This window comes from Zonotrichia albicollis, chromosome 2, assembly GCF_047830755.1.
Source record: "Zonotrichia albicollis isolate bZonAlb1 chromosome 2, bZonAlb1.hap1, whole genome shotgun sequence".
NCBI lineage: Eukaryota > Metazoa > Chordata > Aves > Passeriformes > Passerellidae > Zonotrichia > Zonotrichia albicollis.
In genome coordinates, this window is record NC_133820.1 from 56,646,702 (window position 1) to 56,669,622 (window position 22,921).

Sequence of the window (22,921 nt, forward strand, 5' to 3'; positions counted from 1 at the left end):
ACTATTTTGTCATTTAAAGCACACGAAAAGCAATTTTTCAACTAAATTTGAAGCCAGCCATACCTCACTTAAGATATTAAATCAGCAAAGCCTACACAATATATTCAAACTGTACACTTGGCTAAATATGAGGGAATTGTTACCTTTTTATTTAGCTTCAGCCAAGTTGAGTAGCCTTTGCTGTCCACGTACTGCAGTCCAAAAAACCAGACTTCACGAAGACCAACAGTTTTCACCACCTAAAGATAAATGAGCCATAATCATCAGTCATCACTACGATATATTTTTTAACTGGCATTGTGTAGCTTAATAAAGCTACGTGAACAAACTGAAACGTCATCAAGTCTTACAAGAACAAAAAAAGATTAAATAGTAGCAAAACATCAAGTTCAGAGAACGCCAGAATTCTAAATAAACTCAAACGCTCCAAACTGTCAGCTGGAGCGTGCAGCCCACTGTGTAGATCAGCACCTGAGGAACAGAAGGCAGTAACAGGACCCTGAGGTTATAAAGCACATCTGGGAAGTGACCTGCAGCCCTATGGGGAAGTGAGTACACTCAGCAGAAGACAACCGGCAAAATGATAATAAAGAGTAATATTTGTGAACAAGTATGACGTAATGAGGATGAACTGCTTCCTTCAAATAGTTCTGCCATCTTCTAAGAATTAATGATAAAAGGGGTAAGGATGATCTCCTAATTTAACATACATGACTTTCCTGTAAGATTTCAGATCAGGTCTACCACCAAAAGCTACTAAAAAGCAAAATTGTCCTTGACTAGAGGAAAGGCTGTTTTATGGATACACTGCTTAAAAAGATGCACGAAAATCACAAGCTATTTTCACAACAGAATTGTAGTGTAACCACAAGGGAAGTCTCCCAGGACTGCAAAAAAGGATAAAAATGATGTGACAAAAATCTGCTGCAAAAAAACCTTACAGAAAGATCTGTGAGTAACAGTAAAAAGATGAATCTCAACAAAAGATTGTATTTAATAAAAGCAAAACACTGTACATAAAAGATAATTTAAATTATGCGAACAAAGTTCTAGTTGTAAAGCAAAAGGCAAGAAAGCTATTACATTACTATACACATGTATGGCATTCACAAATCTCTAATTCTACATAAGGACTGATCACATCAACTTATAAAAAAGGATGCTGCAGCAGTGGAAATGTTTCACAAATGTTGAAAAGAATGACCAGTGACTTGGAACATTTTTGGCATAGCTAAGACAAACTAGGGCTACTGATAGAGAAATAAGGAAGGCTATGATAAAGCTCCATAAAATTTGCATGGCATGTAGAAGGAAAATAGGGAATGATTGTTCATTATTTCTTATAATGTAAGAATCAAGAGAATCAACAGAAATCATGACATAGCAGGCTCAAAGCAAACAAAAAGAAGCACTTTTACTAGAGAGTATAATGAAACTGTACAACTGTTTACAAGTCTTTTGCACAGCAAAAGCATATCTGGATTTAATAAGCAATTAATCAGAAAGGTCCAGCAAAGATTATTAAATGACTGTAAACTCTGGCTCCAAAGATCATGTATAGTAGTACTTACATATGTCCTCAGGCTGGACCATGGTGCCAAGCTGCTTTACTGAAGGCTGTTTTATGGAAGCATTCAGATGCATGTGAAGTAAATAGAATTTTACACATAGATCCTCCTCCACTTTAAAGTAGTACTATCGGGTTGCAAAATTAAGATTTTGAAAATTAGAAAATGTCATAAGATAGCTATGCAAACTTACTTCAGCTGCCTTGCATATTTGAATAATCACTTAATAACCATTCGAGTGTGCATCTTTTTTCCTCCTTTATCATTTCACCATCAAACTCCAAAGCACAAAGCAGACAATGTCTGTGGATCCAAACTGAATGATGCCTTGGCTGAGCATGGTTATTTCCTCTAGAATGTCCACATCATTTACTTTTGACCATAAGAAATGCTTAGAAAGGGTCTCTATTACTAGTATGGTCCCAAGCAGCATTAAATTTGGTGCCCCAACTTAGGAATGTCAGACCTGCTATTTCTTTTGGCACAGATCTCCTATACAACACTGATCAAACTACTTATGGCTTTATCAGATGGCTGAGAATGCTCTTTACCCAGCAGCTGTCCAAGCTGAGCCCTTGTACCTTATCAGCTCTCTGAGCTGCACAGAACTGTGGATGCTCAACAGCTCTGCCCGTAAGGCATAAGGAGACAAGGGCTTATGCTCACGTCACAACATTCTGCTCTCAACCCACTAACTATGGCCCCGAGATGCACATGATTTAAATACATACAACCTGGGTGCAGCAATGCACAGCCACACAAGTTTGCAAAATCAACACTTAAACCAGCAGAACCCACAAATAAGGAAAAAGCATTGCCTACACTGCCTCTCAGCTCAAAGGAAAGAGAAATAACCCTTCTGAAACTTTATACCAAGATAATACATGCACTTCTGCACTGCAGTAGCGTGTTAATGAAAAGTAAGTAGAGAATGAAAAACTTAAGAGTTTGATTCTGGCCCAAAATTCTTTTAAGTAGCTTCAGGCAAGTGTTCATCCCATCTGTAAAGCAGATTTATCCACCATCACATCCTACAACTTGACTATTAATAGGCAATAAAAACTTCTTGGAGAAGAAAAGCAACCTGAACAATGTATGTTTGGGCAAATCACAACATACACATAAGACAACTTAACAAGGATTTCATATCATCACGTTCCTCAATACTGTAAAGAAGGCTTTGGAGACATCTGGAAAGGACAATGGAAAAAGGATAAAGGAAAATTACAACATTAAATAAAGGAGACAACCCTCACATTCCTTCTGAATGGCAGCTACAGTCAACAAAAAGCTACTAATGCACAGTGCTAACAAAACAAAACAAAACAGCTCCCCCACAACTACCACCAGGGTGTGGAAACATCCCTCACAGGGCTCTTCCTCTCTCAAGGAAGCTACAGATGCTTAACTGGTTGACTAGAGGAGGACAGATCCCCTCTTGCCTATTCTGACCAGTGACAGGATAGACAGAGGGACCAATGATAACTATGTTAGTACACCTTCTGAAATGCGAGTAATTAAAAAAAAAAGCTTGTGCAATAAATAAGTTTACTGAGTTTGACAACAGAAGAGAAAAGAGATAGCCACAGATTTCAAAAGCTGCATTCTTGCCTGCTAGCAGATGAAGATGATGAGAATGTACATAAGGAATGAGAAACAAATCAACAACTCCAGAAAATGTCAATTAAAAGCCTAAAGAACACTGGCTGGTAAGAGATTGAAAGGTCATTCACCAAAAATGTAGGGGAGCACTAAATAACAGTTGAATCCATGGAGAGGTTATTTTCTGCAAACAATAACCAACCTGCTTGTCATGTTCACCACTTCTGCATAAACCTTGAGGGCCAATCCTTTCAGTAACAGTGCTATTCAATTCTCTTTCTATAGAGAAACAAGATAACTTTTTTTCTGGAAATTTCATGCTGGTTTCACAATACAGTTCAGCTCTTGATGTTACATGGTGGGACTCACAGATGAATTTAAGATCAGACTAAAAAGTGTTTCGTACACACAGCTACCCTGGTTGATTTTTCTTGACCTAAATTTTTTTTTCAGTTTCTAACTCCAGAGGTAAGAGTTGGTGTGATGTCAAACACCACACAGAGAACTGAGGAACAAAGAAGAGGCATGACAACAAATTCCAAACTGTATCTTTGTTTGCTGTTTGCAAATGCTCCAATTTGGAGGAGCCTGATTACCTGGGCACAAGACATTACACAGCAGAATGTCACCCCACCCAACAGTGAATGGCATAAGATAGCAAAGGCTGGCAAAAGACAAGTAACAGCTTGAGCCTTCTATGCCACAGAATACCATACTTTTATTTGATGATGGTGATGCTGGTTAGACAAAAAGCAAGACAGCCTCTTTGTTCAAGAAGTCTTTTTAAGAGTCAGGATGTTTATTCTTATGTAGGGGCTGAAGACCTACTTCATAGGTGTACCCATATACTGTTACTGATGTTAGAGAAAAGGGCAGGCTGTAAGTGTTAAGACTCAGTCATTTCAAACAAAAATTGCAAAGCTGATTTCATTAATCTAAAAGTTCAGTATTAAAACAATAAGCATTCTCTTCTTTTCAATTTATATAGTAAGACATTTAATTGACTCTAAAAGGTCAACTGAAAGTTTAAAGAACTTTTTTGATGTGTTGCTTTCTCTTAGTACTCATCATTACATATTTCAAGCATCTATAGTGGAATGAACAGAAACAACTACTAGGCAGAACTGTTGATCTACTTAAACTATTTTTGAAGGGTAATTTCAGGTATTTCCAGATTTCCTAAATAAAGGCATACATTTTAGATTTAGATAATAAAACATATTTATTGCTATCTTGTTGGAAAACAACATAACACATTGACAGACCATGACTATTTTTATGGTTTCCTCAAACACCCCACAACACAGGTCAAAAAACTTGTTCCAAGATTCTGAAGACTAACATCACATGAGTGCAAGAACAGCCCTGTTCAAGAAATTGTTCACTTGGTCCATTTGACTGGTGTATAACACACCATCAAGTGACACTGTGTAACTCTGATAGAATAGTTGAAAATGATGACCTTAATGTGCTTGTGGTCTGCAAACCTTTCTTCCTTTTCTTTTTGTTTTAAACATAAATTCCAAACTGGTTCATAGGACAACAGTATTTAGTTCTACCACTTGGGAAATGAAAAACCATCTTACAGTATTTATTGCTGGAAAGCAATTGTGTTAGCTTTCATTAATGAACTTACTGTTACATACATATTTCTAAAATACACAATTCTAACAACTAGATTGCAGTAGCAACTAGAATATTATTAGACATAAAAAGCACAATTAACTTCAAAGCAGTTCCATACACAATTTAACCAAAGTCTCATTGGTAACATATTTAGAGAGTTGTCTTTGAATTCAATGTGTTCCAGGAGAAGTAATGAGGAAATTCACACTAACTCAGAGCTCAGCTTAGATAACATAAGGAAAACAGTCTGTACATGGGAACACTACCACTTTTTCAGACTATGCCTTAATAACCACAATACTCCTATGTGCTTGCACTTACATACATGGAGACGTGTAAGTTACCTGGTCAAAGAGCTGCTTGCCTGTTGTATTGGGCTGGATGGCAAATTCCAACTCTGCATCCATTGTGGTTACTCTGACATTGATCTACAGAATAAAAGGAAACATTTAAATCATACTGTAACAGTGTAATGCTTCCATAGCCTGTAAGAAACAACAAGTTCAACAATTTCAATGGTCTTGTGTACACACAGAACATAGCAGTAAGAAAAACAGAAAATTTGAATCTAAAAAAATTCTCATCATTATTTAGTCTAAAAGCATAATCAGCATAGTACTTACCCCTAGGCTGGAAGGTTAAATTAGAGAACAAAGCTCAAAATTAATTTTATGGGAAAGCTGACTTCACTACTGAACAGCTGAAGAACATTGGGATATTGAGCTACTGGGCACTATCTTTCAGAGGGCTTCTCAAATGCATGAAAAAGTTCTTGGTCACATATATGTCATTTTAAGGTATTTATGCCGAGCAATAAAAAAAGAAAGCAGCCTCCTCCTTACCATTTCTAAAATCAAGCAGTTTGGGGGTCAAAGTAGGCACTTTCACCAAGCTCTAGCACTAGACCTTGTACATCTCAGGACAGACTAGAAGCAGGTTTTCACCAATGGAAAGAAAACCTACAGCTCTCCTTAGTGCCAACCTCCTTCAAATCCCTTACAAGACTAAAAATTTGCCACCATTCAATGAACCTCCTTCTCCTGAAAGGGAGGATCATTTTCCAGATGACTCCTGACAATCACTGGGTTTATTTGTAATAAAACAAGAAGTCAAATACTGCAGGAGATAATTGGAAGCCTTACTTGGAAGTACAACAGTTTTTGCCAATTTCTCTTCAGCTGGTACATACAGAAGTGAGAATTTCCATGAAACAGAACAAAGTATTAAATCCACAGCACTGTCTTCTCAGTGTTAGAACAGTCCTCCAACTCCTACTGCCAGGGTATTAATCACATTTTATTCATCTTTAGTGCATAAGAATGTAAGTATTAAAAGGTCAAATATACCTTCCTATAAATGCAGAAAAACCAAACTCGCACAGATATATTCTAATTTCTCTCTACTGTAAAAAAGGGCAGAGGAATAAATTAGGACTTGTATTACAGGTTCTTACACTACTTGATCTATTCATGTGCAAGCCATTTCCATTAACTATTTCCCTAATTTTGCCACCAGGTGGAATACTATGAGAAGTGATGTCTGGAAAAGAAGGAAAGACAACACATGGAAGGGAGATCTAAGGCAGGGAAAATAAAACTGCAGAGCAGTTTGTCTTCATGCAACAGATGAAGCTTGATCATTGCTGCCTTCATTGTCAAGGTAAACACGAGGGGGATATACAAGACAAGAATAGCAGGAGCCTGAGGACATCAAGGTTACAGACTTGCAAACAAGAATGATAGAGGGGGCTTAGCCAACTTTATTGTGCGTGCAAGCACTGATAAAGAACAAGAGTTGAAGACTTTGGAGCAAAAGATAGTTTAGTTTTATTGCAAAAATAAATTCAAAAAAATAGAGGGTGTGTGTCAGGAAGAGGGAGAAAGATATTTTCTGTAAATTCTCAGTCTCTCTATTTCATGAGAAGAAAAAAAACCCTTATGGAATATAATTCATCTAACAAAATAACTAATTTTAAATGGTAGCTCCAACTCACTTTAACTCACTCTGCCAGTTACACTAGTTTAAGCATGAGGGATTGCCCCTTAATTACAAAAGATTAACTTTTAAAACCAGTTTTTTACTCAAAAAATGAAGCCTTCTTTAGGGCAGTCACAAGTAAGCAAGTTACAAAGAATAAGGCCAAAAAATAATTTTATTAAATGCCAAAGTGCTCTGTTATATAACAGCACCGTTGCCAAAACAAGAAGCATCACAGATCTACAAAGCACAGCAAGTTCAAAACTCATTGCAGCAGCAAAAACTTCTTATATAAATATCCTTACTACAAATGTCATCTACAAATGCAAGAAACACTACCTGAGAGTTTATCCTTCCCAAGAACTAGAATACCCAAACAGTAAAATAATAGCTGTAATACAGAGACAAACTCAATACAGCTCTAAATTCTGTTTGCTTCTGGATATTACTGCCCAAAAAAATCTGAGTGCTCTAAGAGTACAGAGCTTCTACATCTCCAACAGGTACAAACAGGCATTAAGAGTACCTAGCCACTTCTACACATTACAGTAACTGCTTAAGCCTGCAGCATTTCTGTTTATCTTTGTACTTCCAATTAACAATCACTCAGCTGCTAATCAATATTTACACATTCAGTTCTAATAAAGAAGTTTCAAATTAAATTATGGTAATGTTAAAAAATTACCTTTTGTGATATGAATTATTGAAGCAGAGACAAAAGATAACACTACAGTTCATTTTCTTTCTGAAGGAATTTGGACTGACTTTGATTTTTGGCATACAAATACCAGGCTTCTACAAACTTGTAACATTGTTTCACACCTTCAATTATTTCTGGGCACGGAACATAAGAAAGTTACTTTTGTCAAAATCTGAAGAGCCCTGAAGGTCTACTTATCCAATTCAAACCTTGATAACAGAGCACCCTCTCAACAAAAATCAAACCTCTGGTACCAGTTGCATTGCCTGTAAAATAAAGCTGGCAAACTACATTAACAAGAGTCATTGGGGAAATTTCCACATCATAAATATGGCAGGGAGTTGAGAAAACACAAGCAGAGAGAGAAGGTCCAGGAGCTTCAGCAATGATCTGTCACTCACAGAACCTCTGCTGCTTATCTGGCTACTTTGACACAATGCTCTTTAGGTGGGGAAATTATCTGAACCACAAATTACGAGGACAGTCACTAATCTGAACCAACTTTACCACACAAATACAGAAACAGGAAGGAGCTCTTGCAATGGTGACAAGAGAAATGCATGAAGGCTTCCTGTAGCAAGTATTGGGAGGCTACCACTACACACACCACAAGATCCATTCAGTGCCTGCTTTTCAAACTTGCTCTCACCAGGATCCCACATCTTTGTTACAGAATCTGACAGGTCCCTTTCTCACACAGTTCAGCCAATTACTATCTCAAGTTTGCATATTAAATAGAATCACAGAATAGTTTGGCTTGGAAGGGACCTTTAAAGGTCATCTAGTTCAACCCCCCTGCAACGAGCACAGACACTTTGCCCTACATCAGGTTGCCCCGAGACCCATCCAACTTGACCTTGAACCTTTCCAAAGATGGGACGGGACATCTACCATCTCTCTAGGCAATTGTTTGTTTCACCTCCTGCATCATAAAAATTTACTTACTTTTATGTAGTTTGATTCTTTTATATACTTTTAACTTGAAACCATTAGCCTTGTCCTATTACAACAGGCTCTGATAAAATGTTTGTCCCCCTTTCTTATAAGCTCCCTTCAAGTACTGAAAGGTCATAGCAAGGTCTCCCTGCACCTTTCTCTCCCCCAGGCAGAACAACCCCAAATTCTCTCAGCCTTTCCTCATAAGGAGGGATGCTCCATTCTGCAAACCATTTTAGTGATCCTCCTCTAGAACCGTTTCATCAGCACCATGTCCTCCCTGTGCTGGTGCAGCCCTGCAGGTGGGCTCTGAGCAGAGCAGAGGGGCAGAATCCCCTCCCTGGCCCTGCTGCCCACCACTGGATGCAGCCCAGGACACGTTTGGCTCTCTGGGCTGTGGGAGCACACTGACAGCTCATGGCCAGCCTCTCATCCTCCAGCACCCCCAGGTCCTTCTCAGCAGGGCTGCTCTCCCTCTGTTCACCCCCAGCCTGTGTTGACACTGGGGGATGCCCAACCCAGGTGCAGCACCTTGTACTTGGCCTCGTTGAACCTCAGGAGGTTCACACTGTCCCACTTCTCAAGCTTGTCCAGGTCCTTGGCATCAGCAGCAGACTGAGTTTATCTGTATTTTACCAGACTTGTTTCAGAATGATTAAACGTGGCCAAAGGAAAGGGAAGAACACACACTAAAGAATTACACGTTGATTATTCTTTGCCAAGGGAGCAACTGATGTTTTGGTAACAAGTGTTGCTAATGGGTTACGAGGATGTTTGCCACAGCTCACAAAATACTATTTATAGAAAATATTCCCCAGCAAATAATCTATTAAATAATTTATCAAAACCAATAAAGAGTACAGTCATTGAAAATATCTGGAATAACAAACACAGATGGGCACTTAATAAAAGCCTGCGCTTCATAAGGGAATTATATTTTTATTGCATGCATTCTTTCACCTTTAAGGACTTGAAAAAGTATGTCTACATTTTCTTGAAGTACCTCACTTCAACCCTTCACAATTTACAGGACTATTACATCATCACCGCATTAACCTTTGAACATCTCCTCAAATAGATATAGTCCATGAAACACACACAAAACCTGGCTGTAAGCTTAATAATCTAAAATTATTTCTATATTATTTAAATATTTATCTTACTGTACTTCAGCCATCCTTTGCAAATATTAGTTATGGCACTTCATCATGAACTCCAAAACTGAGTCAATACCAATACTGAGAAAAAAAGGCCATTTAAAATAACATGGAAATGGTTTCCAGAAGTTTTGCTTTGGCTTAATGAATGCAATACAAATTAGTCATTTGTAAAAGCCACAAAAACCAGTCTGATTTATAAGACAACTGCATATGGCAAAAAAAAGTTGGCTCAAAGAGCTCCCTCACACCAGTTCAGCCGTTTACAATCTCAAGTTTGCACATTAAATTGTGTTAAGAGTAGCATTAGTCCCACTGCTTCAGACTGCACAGCACTCTCTCAATACTACCATCAAAGTAGATATAGGAAGAGATGAAAGAAAAAAACTTTATGAAGAAGGTAAGGTAAAAAGGTAAAGATTAAACAGCATTAAGAACAGAAGGCTACAGAATAATGCCAAACAGATTTTACTAATAGACGAATCAAGAAAGCAGTCCTCCAAGCTGACATCAGTTGTCTATTTATACTACAGAAATAAATCATAAATTCAAGCCATAATTCAAATACTGCATTACACAGACTCAAAGATTTTCCTGTGTAACAACAGCACTGTAGTAAAAAAAATTATATGCTATTTCAGTTCAATCACCTTACAGAAATTAGTTTGAGCTCGCAAATATTAGAATTTTAAACCACAATACTATTCCAGAATTTGTTATTTATTCCTTCTGAATACGCAATATAATAAAATGTTGAATAAACCTAAACAAAAAAATCCTTTTTAGTCTTAATAACTTTGACATCTATCTGTTACTCCCCAGTGTAATGCTTGCTTTCTTTCATGCCTTGCAGTCTTGTACAAAAGTGCTGCAAATTATCACCAAAACCAGCTGATAATTTAACTCTTTCTACACCCTATAAATACAATATTTCAGTCAATTAAATCTAATCTTCTTAGCATATGAAATGATTAACAGTTACGTAACCCGTGATGTCTAATTTTAGCTTCTATGTTTCTATTTTCAGTGCAGATCTGTGAGAATGCCTAGAGCTGAGAAACATTTTGTATCTATTCTTTTAGGAAGAAAGCACTGAAAATAAGAGTCAACAAATATTCTGTTTTTCAGCAAGCTGAGAACTAAGCATACTGAGAACAGCACTTGCAACAGCTCAAATTTTGATTACAGCAGCAAAGACTGCTGTAATCAAAATTTGTAATTAAACAAAGAAGTCATCAGTGTTATTCAGGTGGATCACATCATGCTACATGCAACTAAAATTCACACTGCTAGGTAGAACTGAGAACACTAAGTCTCTTTTAGAAACAAACTATTTGGTTGTAAAATCAGAGTAGATGCTGAGTAACAGTTGAAAAACTGGAAAGCCACTTTGTCACAAACCCAAGCAAAATGAAGGAGCAGACCTTCTACTGAAGCAATCAAAAATGAAAATGTTTCAATTATGTATACTTTTTAATCACACACCACCTTAGTATCCCAGGACAACATATTAAAGTTGCTTTTACCCTTTCAAAACAGCCTTTTCACCCAAACTATTTAACCTACTATCCTCTAAAAAAGAAAATCCGAAACACATGCCCTTTTACTGCCATGTATAAGAATCATTCACAGTGGCATGAAACTTATTTCAGACTGAGACTTCCAAGAAAAGCGAAAGATGTTTGCTATAAAATTCCAATACTCTAAGACTTTCTACTGGTCTTCATTTACTTAATTTTGTCTGGAATACTACATAACTTTACAATGCGAAACCAAAAAAAGTGAAACCAAAATCTATTTAATTGCCTTTTCTGTGGGTACTGAATTCATTTATATTGATTTATGGCTTATTTATTTGTTATTTTCTCAACAAAAAAAAATCATCTCAGAAACCCGGTAAGAATTTATAGTTGTACTGAACAGGTTTACATATTTACAAGACGTTTCTGAAAACTACCAATTGGATCACCACAGCAGAGTCTGAAAAAAGAAAACCTAAATAGGTCACAGTAACACAGAAGAGATAAAATAACATTGTCAAAAATCTCACCACTTATGTTAACTGGGTTTTCTTAGCTTTTACCCATGATATTTCATTAGTTTTCAAGTTAAATGATTTCCAGCAAGAAAGTGACAGAACACTGTCTTATTGCAACAGCTGTCAAAAATAAGCAACAAGGAGTTAAAGCAGAAATAGTTTCTGGACTAGAAGTGCATTTGGTTATTGTGGATTGTCCATAAAGACAGTTCCCAAGAGCTCCAGTAAATACCCATAGCAAGAGACCTCCTCCTGTCCAGTACTATCAAATCTGAGCAGAACAGCAAAACTCTTCAAAGAACAACATCAGATTCGTTAAACATAACCATGGCTAGGCTCTTACAGTCTCCAAAGAAGAAAGAAAGAAAAGAGAGGAGGGGGGAGGAAGAAAGCTCCAAAGCCACCTATCATTTAAGAAGCAAGCAGAACAAAATCTGAGGTTTGACTTTTACAGGTAATACTATTTAACCTTTGGCAAGTGTGCTATTTCTTCATTCACTGATTACCAAATATAATTACAGCAACCTGCAGTTTACAGGAAGACACTGAGAAATGTAATCAATTTCATTTCATTTACAATGGCTCCTTTCACTTTGCTTCCTTCTAGGATTTCACATGCACCCACATCATCAAGAGACACACGAACTCTTCATAGAAAGTCCCTTATTAAAAAAAAAAAATCTTTTTGACACAAGGCCAGCTTCTTTGCCAAGATCTGGTAGCTAATATCCATTATTAGGGTGGATTGTGCACTCTTTCAACACCACTGCATTCTCATTTCTAAGGATATTGCTCTCCTTGTGAGCAACCCTAAAATTCTTATTTCCTTCAATTTTCTCTGGTCCTTAAAATAGCGAGAACCCTGCCTGCCTAAATTTCATGGTTCCAGTCCCAGAATTTAAAGAGAAGTTACCTCACCCAGGCTTTTTTTTTTCCTAGTCACAACCTCTGTGGCTCCATGGGTCTCCAGCTGCATGGAACCTCACAAGCTGCATGAGCTCACAATGACTTTTTGCCTCATTCTTAAAACAAAGCTTTCCAGTTGAGAAGCTCCATCAAAGGCAGTATACTCAATTCTCATAGCCAGCATTCAAACAGGTCAGAAAATAGTATGCTGCTAATTCATTTTCCTGCCCTTTATAGTGCAGCTTTCTCCCACCAATGAGCACGATAGAGACAGCTACTTCCAGCTCGAAAAAGTGCCAAGAAACTGCCCCTAATCCACTGGCAGGAAAAGAAGAAATTACAGAAACAAGGTATGACCAGTTGGTCATCAGACCAACTGCAAAGCTCAGAACAGAACTTTGAGCCCTTAGCCCCATGCTCACATTGTTCACTGAGCTGTACTAGTTCCAAATACCAGCACACAAAACCGATTATTTACAGGGGTAATTTCTTATTAATAGCAAAAACCTTTTATGCATCTACATATCAGGATGTATGTGTATACACATGCACATAGACACATTTATTCTTAGCAACAGACCTGCCCTGCTCCTAATCTGCTACCAAAATGAAACATCAGTAAACAAAGAAAGCCCGAAGGCTATTACATAAACCAACCGAGTTGAGTAGAAACAATCTGACAATTCAGTTCCCTTTCTGAATGCTTTTCTCACTGGATACAAGTGGAAGAGACAAGCAAAAGTCATTAAACACATGGCAGATGAAACCCTAAGGTAGCAATATAACATTACCACAAAAAGAATCAACCTACTGAATAATAATCTACTCAAAGACTTCTAGAATTATTATCAAAACAGAAGATGATGATCTTTTTTTCCCCCCTGGTACAAAGTGGATGAACCCTTATCTTAGCTGAAATGAGCAGAACAGGACAGAATAAACTCTGCTTATTTCCTCTATTCAAACCTACTTTCTATGTGATACCCTCTACCATGGTAAAATTATTAACTTGGTGCAGACACTTTACACATGTTCCGTCTTCCCCTGCCAAATCCTGCACCAAACCCTTCCACTGATTCTCACAGATACTGAGTCAGGCTCAAATTATACCTCAAATAACTACTGTAAGTAGCTCATTGCAAAGTCAACAATTCCTGAAAAGTCATTCCTCCTGCCAGCCAAGTGGGCTTCAGGTACTGCTCCCATTTCCAATTGTCCTCCATGCAATTTGCAGTACCAAGCTTTCTTGATCTTTTTCTCCACATGTTGGTATTAAACTGTCTCAACTTCAATTGTACAAGATCAAATCTTACAAAATCTAGAAAAGGCAGAGTCAAAACAATTAGAAGAGTTAAGATTATCTCTCTAAAACATAAAAACCTTCCTAGATTTGAGATGAATATAAATCTGCTACTTACTGGTTTCGGCATTTTTGTTGTTTTCTGTAGTCTCCTGTCCGCTTAAATCTTCCAAAAACTCTTTGCCCCCTTCTGCCAAAAAATAAAATTAAGAGGGTTGTTTTTAAAGGAATGAATAATCACAGTAAATAGTACAAATTCCTATACAAGTGCTCTACATGTACAAAATACACTTCTCAGTAGGTGACACCTAGAAAGGGCAACTAATTTAGCCAGAGTCAGAATCTACACGTCTCTAAGCAGAAACATCCTTCCTAGGTTCTGCAGAACATTTATGCAGTAATGTTACCATAAAGAGACAACAGTTTCCCCAAGTGCTACAAATTCTTTTAAAAGTTATCATACATAATTGACTATTAAAAACCTCTAACATTATTTACAAGAAACATCATAAAGACAGAAAACCCACTCTAATAATTTTAAAGCATTAAAACTTTTATTTCCTGCCTATAAAATACTTTGCTTCTCTCAGCAAAAGAACAAAGGTAATTTTTTCCAAATGAAAATAAATGCAAATACACCAACAGTAAAAAAAAGGAAGAAATTCTGCTGTGCTTAAAATAACACTGATTTTTTTTCTTTTTAAGCAGAAGGATGTAAGTTATAGCTATGTGGTGATGAAAGTATTCACTATTTTTTCCGTTCCAAAAAAAGTTTTTATGCCTTGAAAAAATATGCTTGCAAAGTTATTGGGAGATATCATCCTACCTCCTTTTCAATTCCTTCTAACTTTGAGCAAGCAGCTAGTCACCATCCTGCACACATTTACAATAATGACCTCCACAAATCTGACTGTGGCTGGTTTGCAAGGAGCATCACAGACTGCATTGTCTTCAAAAACAATATTAACTGGAATTACTCTTATACTAAGAAAAATGACTGTGACATGCTCAGAATAATCTGAGATTTCAGTATTGTAACTCCACAGCTATAACAGATGAATAAAATCTTTAGAAGTACTTAAAAGAAAGCAAGAGAAAAACAGAATACTTGAGAGCGATCCAGTTATCAAAACCAAGCTTTTGTATAACTGATCTTTCATTCATAAGGAAAAATGAAAAAATGAAGTATTTCTACAAAAAAATTAAAGAAGAAAATTTTCCCTGCTTCTTGGCAATAAAAATACAGTAAATATTAGAAACATTTGCACAGCAATTTAAGGTGCATTAGCCCTTTATTTTTTATTTCTTCTTCTAATCTGTAGAGATATGTTTTGAAAAAGGACTAAAAAAAACAGATAAAGGATGAAAACAGAATTTAAGAAGCATAATTGTTGTTGGCTGGTGAAGAAAACAAACATTAAGACTACAGAAAGATTACAGAAACAGATCTAATGGCATAATTCGGATATGGAACAAAACTGGTGTTTAATGAAAAATCAGCCTGGAAACATTAAAACACTATCTAAAGTTGCATTAACTCCGCTATAACTAATCCAGCCCAACTCTAAAGGTATAATAATACTCTCTTTGCCTAGCATAAAGACAATTACATTCTAGTAGACTTTTTTAATTACAGAAGATACTCTAGAGAACTGGACAGTATCAGTCATGTCCCAAATGCAGGCTCACTGCCTGATGTGCAGTGCCAATTCACACACTGAGCCAAGGCATTTCCATTGCTTTATTCTCATCTGCTCAGAGCAGGGAGCTGGGCACGAACCCACCAAAGGCTGGCACCCCCATCATCCAAACTTCACGCCTTTCATACATTTTAGCAAGCAAAGAAGTCCCATTTTATTGGCTACAGGTCACATGGCTCTCTTCTCAATCAACATTGTACCTTCTACTGGTTCAAAGCTTCTCTCACTTCTGCCAATCACTCCACATGCTCAGCCATTCCCCTCTGGAGTCACGGGCTTAGGGAGCCAGCGGGCCCTGAGTTGTGGTCACAGTCACCCCTGCCAGAATTACTTTTTCTCCACTTGGAGGTGATTCAGCCCAGTTGCTGAGTTGGCATTGTTTGTTTCTTCCTTATCTTGGAAGTTCTGCCAAACGTCCTTGCGGCTCGTGAATTCCACATTCCCTGTGCCCACTATCAATGGAACATCCTTCTTCCCCTAACTTTCCCCTGGGTCTGAGATGGCTGAAGAGCGTCAAGCCCCAAACTTTAACAAGGCAATTCTACTGACAAGTCATTTATCTTTCTAACACCTGGACATCAGCAGTAAGACTACTGTTCTAAGACACTGTTAAATATATCCTTGAACATTATGAATAGACTTTTCCTCTATTCCCCCCTCTGCTTTTAACCACAAAAGCTTCCCAGGGAGGAAGAAAAAATTGGCTTTTGATAAACTTTGGCTTTTGATAAAAATTCAACAGCATGTTTCGCTTTCAGTGAAGAGACTGCCTCCTCTTCTCCCTTCTTTCCCTAATGTACACCTTGGAAAAATTCAAGAGAATAACAGAAACCAAAACAAGCTTGGCTCCAATGTCTGCTAAGTTAGGAGGATTCCAAGCTGTAGTAATCCCTGTGCTCACCTCTGACAGCAGAGGCTCAATGCTTGAAAAACTGAAGGCAGATTGAAGCCCTAGAGTTACACTCAGTTAATTAAGGATGCAAAAGCTAAATCAGATTCTCATCCACCATTTTGTGAGCGTGCCAACTCGACAGTACCAAAAGGAACAGAAAGTAGCACAGCTACCTTCCTGTGCCTTTAGTTACAGAGCACTGAAAAGAAGGGCTATGGTAAGATGACTGATAAGGGAGTCCAGTCTCCAGGAGAGCAACGACAGCACATGGCACAGGACCAAGATCTGTGCTATCAAATGATTCCTTTCTGAGGTCTTTCTAAGAGACAACATGTCTAGCAATTTCTACAATGACTGTCATACCCTCATACATTGTATCACCACAAATTCATTCATAAACATGTCCCAGATTTTTGCTTTGGGAATCTACTCAAACATTTTGCTGTAATACTACCAACAAACCAAAAATTATTTATTTGAAAACTTACTTTAAAACCTTAAGGTAACTTTTAAAATCAGAAATGCGACTACAAAGTTTTACAGGTTAATCCTATGTTATCAAACCACAACTGGGAGACATGTTTTTGCATGCAAGAGAACAAAGTTATCAGCAAAAAGCAAGAATCCTCTTAAGTAAAACTCAATAGAAATGAAGTCTCACTGTTAGTCCCACAGACCTCATGGGCCTGAGAAATTATCACAGTATAAGAGAAACAGAAAAAAAATAAAATCTATGCAAAACAAACAGCATCCCATGTATTTTTGTTGAAGTGTCTGCTTGCAGTATCTTTTATAAATGTAAAAAAAAATCTATCATTTCTTTTTTAAAAATTTAGCCAAGTACAAATTTATAGCCAACTAGGCCGAACTTATTTCCATTGTTTTCATTTTACATATAATACAAAAAAACAACTTGTGTCAGTCTTACAATATATAATACAAAAAACAGCCTGTGTCCGCCTGAATATGCTTTCATATTCAAAACATTGTGCAATTTTGAAACAGTACAGTCACACAAATGCATTGTAACTATTATATTTATATACAAATCAAGAAGTTCACAGATCTTAAAACTGCAGAACTTAAAACTGCACAGATCTTAAAACATTGACATCAAATAAGCACTGAATAAAAACCAAAAATCACCCTATCTTTCCCAATCATTGGCACCAGCTAACATTAAAAACAAAACAAACATGAGGGAAATACTGGGCCAAAAGAAACCAAAAATTGCAGCCAGGCAAAATATTGTGTATCTCCACTGTTATTACTGGAGTGGCAGTTCGCTTTTGCTACTAATGCGAGTTCAGATAAATTTATATTTAGCAGATGCCAAATTCTTAACTTTGAAGCAACTAATTACTTACACTTACTTTAATCTTAACACTCATGGGAAATGGCAGTGCAAATAATGGGGGAAAAAAAAAAAGGCCTAAAAAAAAGACCCTAGCCAGCTGGGATTGGGAATGATATTCCTTTTGATTCCTGCATTCTGAAAGCAGCTTGTGACCTACAAGGCATAAAGGCTCACCACTTCAGCATTTAAAATCCTAAAGGTCCCTCTTCCAAGTCAGGTTTAACAGGGCTGTGACTTTGCAGACTTCCTACTGCTATAACACTCAGGACCTTCAGAAGTATATGCACTAATCTGGACTCTGGACCAAAACAACAAAAGTATCCGCAGGCTCCACAGCACAAACAGATAAAGTCATCCAGAATGTCAAGAACTCTCCTGAAATGAAAAGCTGTGATTTCAATTAGTTTCACTACAAGGCAGTTGAGATTTTTAAATCAGTATCAAGTTTTTTAACTCAAGTTTTGACTTATGCCACAGAAAGCTACAAATAAAGCAATTGTTGAAAGATGACAATGAAAGCTTTCTTCAGAAAATGATGGTGCATAAAATGCCCGATGCCAAAATTCTGTCAAATAATTTATGCAGCAGCTGTTTTCAAAAGAAATATTCATAGACACAGCCCTGGCTCTGAGGTCAGGTGAGGATGGGACAGCAGGCAGAAAGCTCGAGCAGGATTCTTGGCTGGTAGGGAAGCAACGCTCAAAAGCAGGATCCCTGTCTGACAGCTTAGGGCCCTCTCTCAGAAGCAGCCCCTCCAGCAGCATCCCTCCTAATCTTCAGCAAGAGGTTTGCCATCTGTTTCCCTAAATACAGATAGATGTCAGGGACCACAGAGCTTTACCCACAGCAATATGATTCACTCATTTATTAACAGAAACTTATTTAAAATGAATATACTTTTTCTTTTTAAAGTCTTATCCCATTCCATTTTTTGTGGTACCTAAAAGTGTTAGATCTTTGTGAGGGAAGCAATAGGCAACTCACAGGCCATTGGACCTGACTAACTGGTCTCAGATTTCTACAAATATGTCTCTCCACTCCAAAGCAGTCTGTGAATGTCTGCAGGGCAATCATCTTTCTCACTAACAGCTCCCTAATGACACACTTGCTGCAATCCAATAAAGAAGTTCATTTGCCACAGACTTTACTTCTGCATACATCTTTTTCAGACGGACAGAGCGACCGCCTACACAGTTGTCTGCAATATAAGCAAACCAGGGCGGGAACTAACACAAGACATTTATCTCACCCAAAAAAAAAAAAAAAAAAAGAAAAAAACCCCAACCAAAAATCCAATCCTGAATTGTACACCTAATATGCAAAAATTGAGATTTGATCAGTGCTAGACACCACATGCAGAGTTTTACCCACTTTTTTTATATACTGTATCTTTCCCTTCTTAAAACCACTATTTCCCCTAACACTCCCCTCCCTGAAACACCCAAAATAGGCTTGCTGCGTCTGAAAAGTAACGGCAACAGAACTAGCACAACTTACGTATTCAATGTATCTATAGGAAAATACATTTTGAAGAGTTAGCGGTTCTTCTAAACTGGACTTCCTGTCAACTTCAGAAGTAAAATAAAAACCTGGCAGTTGCCCACACAGTATTCAATTAAAAGCAACTTCATACCAGTCAAAGAATACCTCTGCACTACTTGCAGTTTTGCCAGTTCATAAACTGATATGTTTTAGACATGATACACGATTTACATACACTTAATATTTATTGAGTTTAGTAACCTTAACTTCAAGTACCCCGAAATGCACTACAGTAAATAATTCAAAGATTCTGAAGAGTCCTGCAATGATAGAAAGGCCAATCTTACCATTGGATGCACCATCAAAAATGGAAATCATGAATATAAACTGATAGAAGTACTGTAGCTTCCAAGTGCAATAATCCTCTCTCTAAACATACAGTTAGCAAAGAAATAGGACATGTACGCAGAATTTTGGGTATATCTCATCTCAATGTCAAGTACTGTATTTTCTGAATGATGCTGTTAAGTCTCTCACAAACAGCTCTATAAAATAAAGGAAACTTATGAACTGGCCACTCACCATTCCCCATATGAACTAGCTAGAGTTCTTAAACTGCAATCTTTACTCATGTAAAGATTAACTGCCTTTTTTGGGCCAATGCCATATTTCTTTTTCTTTGTACTACATGACTTGAAGGTTTCACTTCAGAGAGTGATTAATAAATATCTAAAGCAGAAAGGAAAAGAACATTTTTTATATTCAAAGTACAGCTAAGTATTAGCCTATTGGTACAGTTAGCCAACAAATGCAGTTCTTTGGTGTCGAAAGGAAGGAGTTTACCTAGGCTTCTTCAGCTCTGGAGTAAACTTGCTGAGCATGCAGGATACACTGGCTGCTGCTTTAATGGATCAGTATCTTTCCACAATCAGTTCTTTCTCCAGAAGTTTGTATAAAAGCTTTGTTTACATTTACAAACTTGAAAATCCTCCCTCTCCTCTACTCCCACAGACTTCTAATGCAATATAAAGCGATAGGACAGCTTTGATGTCTTTAACACATCCAGGATAAAGACGTCATGCCTACAACAACTTTCCTCTTCAACTCTGGCAACAGAGGCAGCCCTTCTCAAAAAGTGGAGCAAGGCTGCTGAAGAAGAAAGGCCGTTCACCTATCCTGGCAAAGGCTACAGGAACTCTGCCAGGAACTGCCTTCTCGCGTCATAACATCTACATGTCTTACCCTCCTGGTTTTGCAGCTCGTAGGTGGATCTAAATCCTCATTCTCTTTACGGCTTTACCCAGTTTTCTGTGAAACAAGCTTTTTCTGGCAGTACTATTACCATAGCCCTGCAATGGCAGAAACAGTCAGAGCAGAACTCTTTTTGTCATCTCTACACACACTTTCACCCTTCTCTTTGAGTCAGCATTCAACAAAAACTCTCTGGACAGCTCCAGACATGTCACACCAAGTCATTTTTTCATGCATTTTCTAAAGATGTTTCGCTTTTTCCAGTTTCCCAAGCTAGCAGAACAACTGTGTCACTTGAGTACAAAGCTTGGAAATATGCCACTGCCTTGCAATTGCCATTTGCTGGGAGGCTGCTTATCTGGGAACACTGCACTGACTCGCAGTTTATTTTTCTCACAGTCCCTCATGCTAAATCAGTAGATCAATAGAGGTAAGTCTTACAATCCAACAAACAGTTGCTACTTGTGCCATCTTTAAGGATTAAAAAACAACTCCATGGCAGTAGCCATCACGTTACTGTACACCAACTCCACATGTTCCCCGGGAGCACACGTTGCCCAGCAGCGCTGTGCCAACGCACCCGGAGCTGACAGCAACAACCGCATCTCCACAAGCTCCTCCATGTGCCAGGCGCTGCGCAGGCACACGCGGCCCCAAACCCGCTCCCGCGGCACAGGCACGGCGACAGGCAGGCATCGCCGAGGGACACAAACCGGAGCGACGAGCAGCGAGACACCTGAAGCCCGCCACGAACCGGCCACAGAGGCTGAACTCCTTGAAACTCAGAAAATGCCACTCCCGTAACTCAGTTTGAAAAACTGATTCTTTTTAAAAGCCTGTACTAGAAAGAGGAACACGAAATACTTGTCTAGGGTGTTAGACAGACTGGAAAAGACAGCTTAACAGCACCTTACAACCAAAGTGATTAGTTGTGCTGGCATGGAGTCCAAAGAGATTTTTTTTTTCGCGTTCAGCTTAAGAAACTGACAAAAGACAACTGAATTCCACAAAGTTGAAACTAAAACCCCTTATCTGCGCTAAACTTTAAGCGACAAGGTTAATTACAAATGCCCACGACTTGTACAAAACATTAATCCATTCAAAAAAACAATGCACAAAGGCTCATTCAGGGCCGCTGCGCCCATTACGTCGGTCAGTACTTAAGGACTCTTAAAAACGCGCATTTGTGGAAAACAATAGACAGCAACAGATGCTCCACAGCACTTGTTTATGAAGTAATTCCTTATTATTCCCCCACACCGCCGCACTCAGCTGGCCCGACCCGACTGCCACATGTCTACTACGGTGTAACCTGCCGAGCCGCGCCGCTCGGGGACATGAATAATGCAGCGCGGGCTGCGCGGGCACGCCGGGGGCGCGCTCCCGGGGCCCCCCGACACAGCGGGGCGAGCCGGGGCTCGACGAGCCGGGTCCCGCTCCCGGGCGGAGGCGGTGTCCCGCACACGAGCGGCGCCACGCCGCTCCGCGCTCCCGCCGCCGCAACAAGTCGCCCGGTGCCCCCCGCCCACAGAGGGCTGCGGGCGGGCTCACGCCTCTCGTTGCCGCCCCCGCGCTGCCCTCCCGGGGCCCCGCCGGCGGCCGCCCGCGCACCCGCCGCCGCCGCCTCACCTGGGACTCCGCTCCCTCCGCGGCGCCGAGCGGAGGGGGGCGCCGAGCCCCCGGGGCAGGGTGCTCGTGGCGCGGCGCTCTCCGCTCTTGGCGGGGCGGTGTATCCCCCCCGCCGCCCCCTTGCAGCAGGGCAAGAGGCGCTGCGGGGCCGCCCCGCGCTGCTCGCCGGGGATGCGGCGCGGAGCGCGGCGGACTATGTGACAGCTCCGCAATATGGCGGCCGCCGCCGCCGTTCGGATTTTCCCCCCTATCAGATGTGGCTCCTGCGCAAGCACTGCGCACGCGCGGCGCGGGCGGGCGGGCATGCGCGGCGCGCGGCGCGAAGCCGCTGCCCGGAGGGGCGCGGGGGCGGCGGCCGCGAGGGACTCCCGTGAGGGATGGGGACGGCTCGGGGATGGTTTGGGGAGCGCGGCTCCTGGCGGCGGGGGACGGAGCTCCCGTGAGGGGACGGCGGGGCGAGCGCTTTCCTTCCGAGACCGCAGTCCTCTCCGTACGGGTTACGCGCCCCTCCGCGCTCTCCGGCGGAGCCGGTGCTCGGGGACCCCGCGCAGCCCAGCCGAGCGCAGCCCTGCCCGTGTCATGAGAGCCTGTGGAAGCTGCTGCAGCGGCAGAGCCGCCCGCCAGAAACCCCCTGCTCGCTTGAGTGAGGAGGGCATGAGGAGGAGCAGCTCTCCCGTTAGCGCGGGCGGGAAAGGACAATCTCAAAAAAGGCTTCAGCCAGCGAGGGGGAATTGACGGCGTGGTTTGGGTGGGTTTTTTTTCCGTCCAAAGCCCCGCCAGGCATCGTGCCGCCTTTTAGG

At 39.9% G+C, this 22,921-nt stretch overlaps 1 protein-coding gene across 2 annotated transcripts in view; it reads right to left on the reverse strand.

Annotated features, from left to right (window-relative positions):
• Positions 1-22,262, reverse strand: part of RDX (radixin) — a 44,733-nt gene extending 22,471 nt beyond the window's left edge. Inside the window, exons 1-4 of one of the 2 annotated variants that reach the window (XM_005482545.4) lie at positions 22,122-22,262; positions 13,929-14,000; positions 5,141-5,224; positions 144-239 (exon numbers count right to left, since the gene is read on the reverse strand). In XM_005482545.4, coding sequence (XP_005482602.1) covers positions 144-239; positions 5,141-5,224; positions 13,929-13,940 — 192 coding nt within the window. In that variant the 5' untranslated portion in view covers positions 13,941-14,000; positions 22,122-22,262. Of the gene's footprint in view, positions 1-143; positions 240-5,140; positions 5,225-13,928; positions 14,001-20,483; positions 20,571-22,121 lie in introns of those variants that run through there. The other variant, XM_026790635.2, reaches the window with a different exon arrangement.
• Between the last annotated feature and the right edge of the window lie 659 nt (positions 22,263-22,921).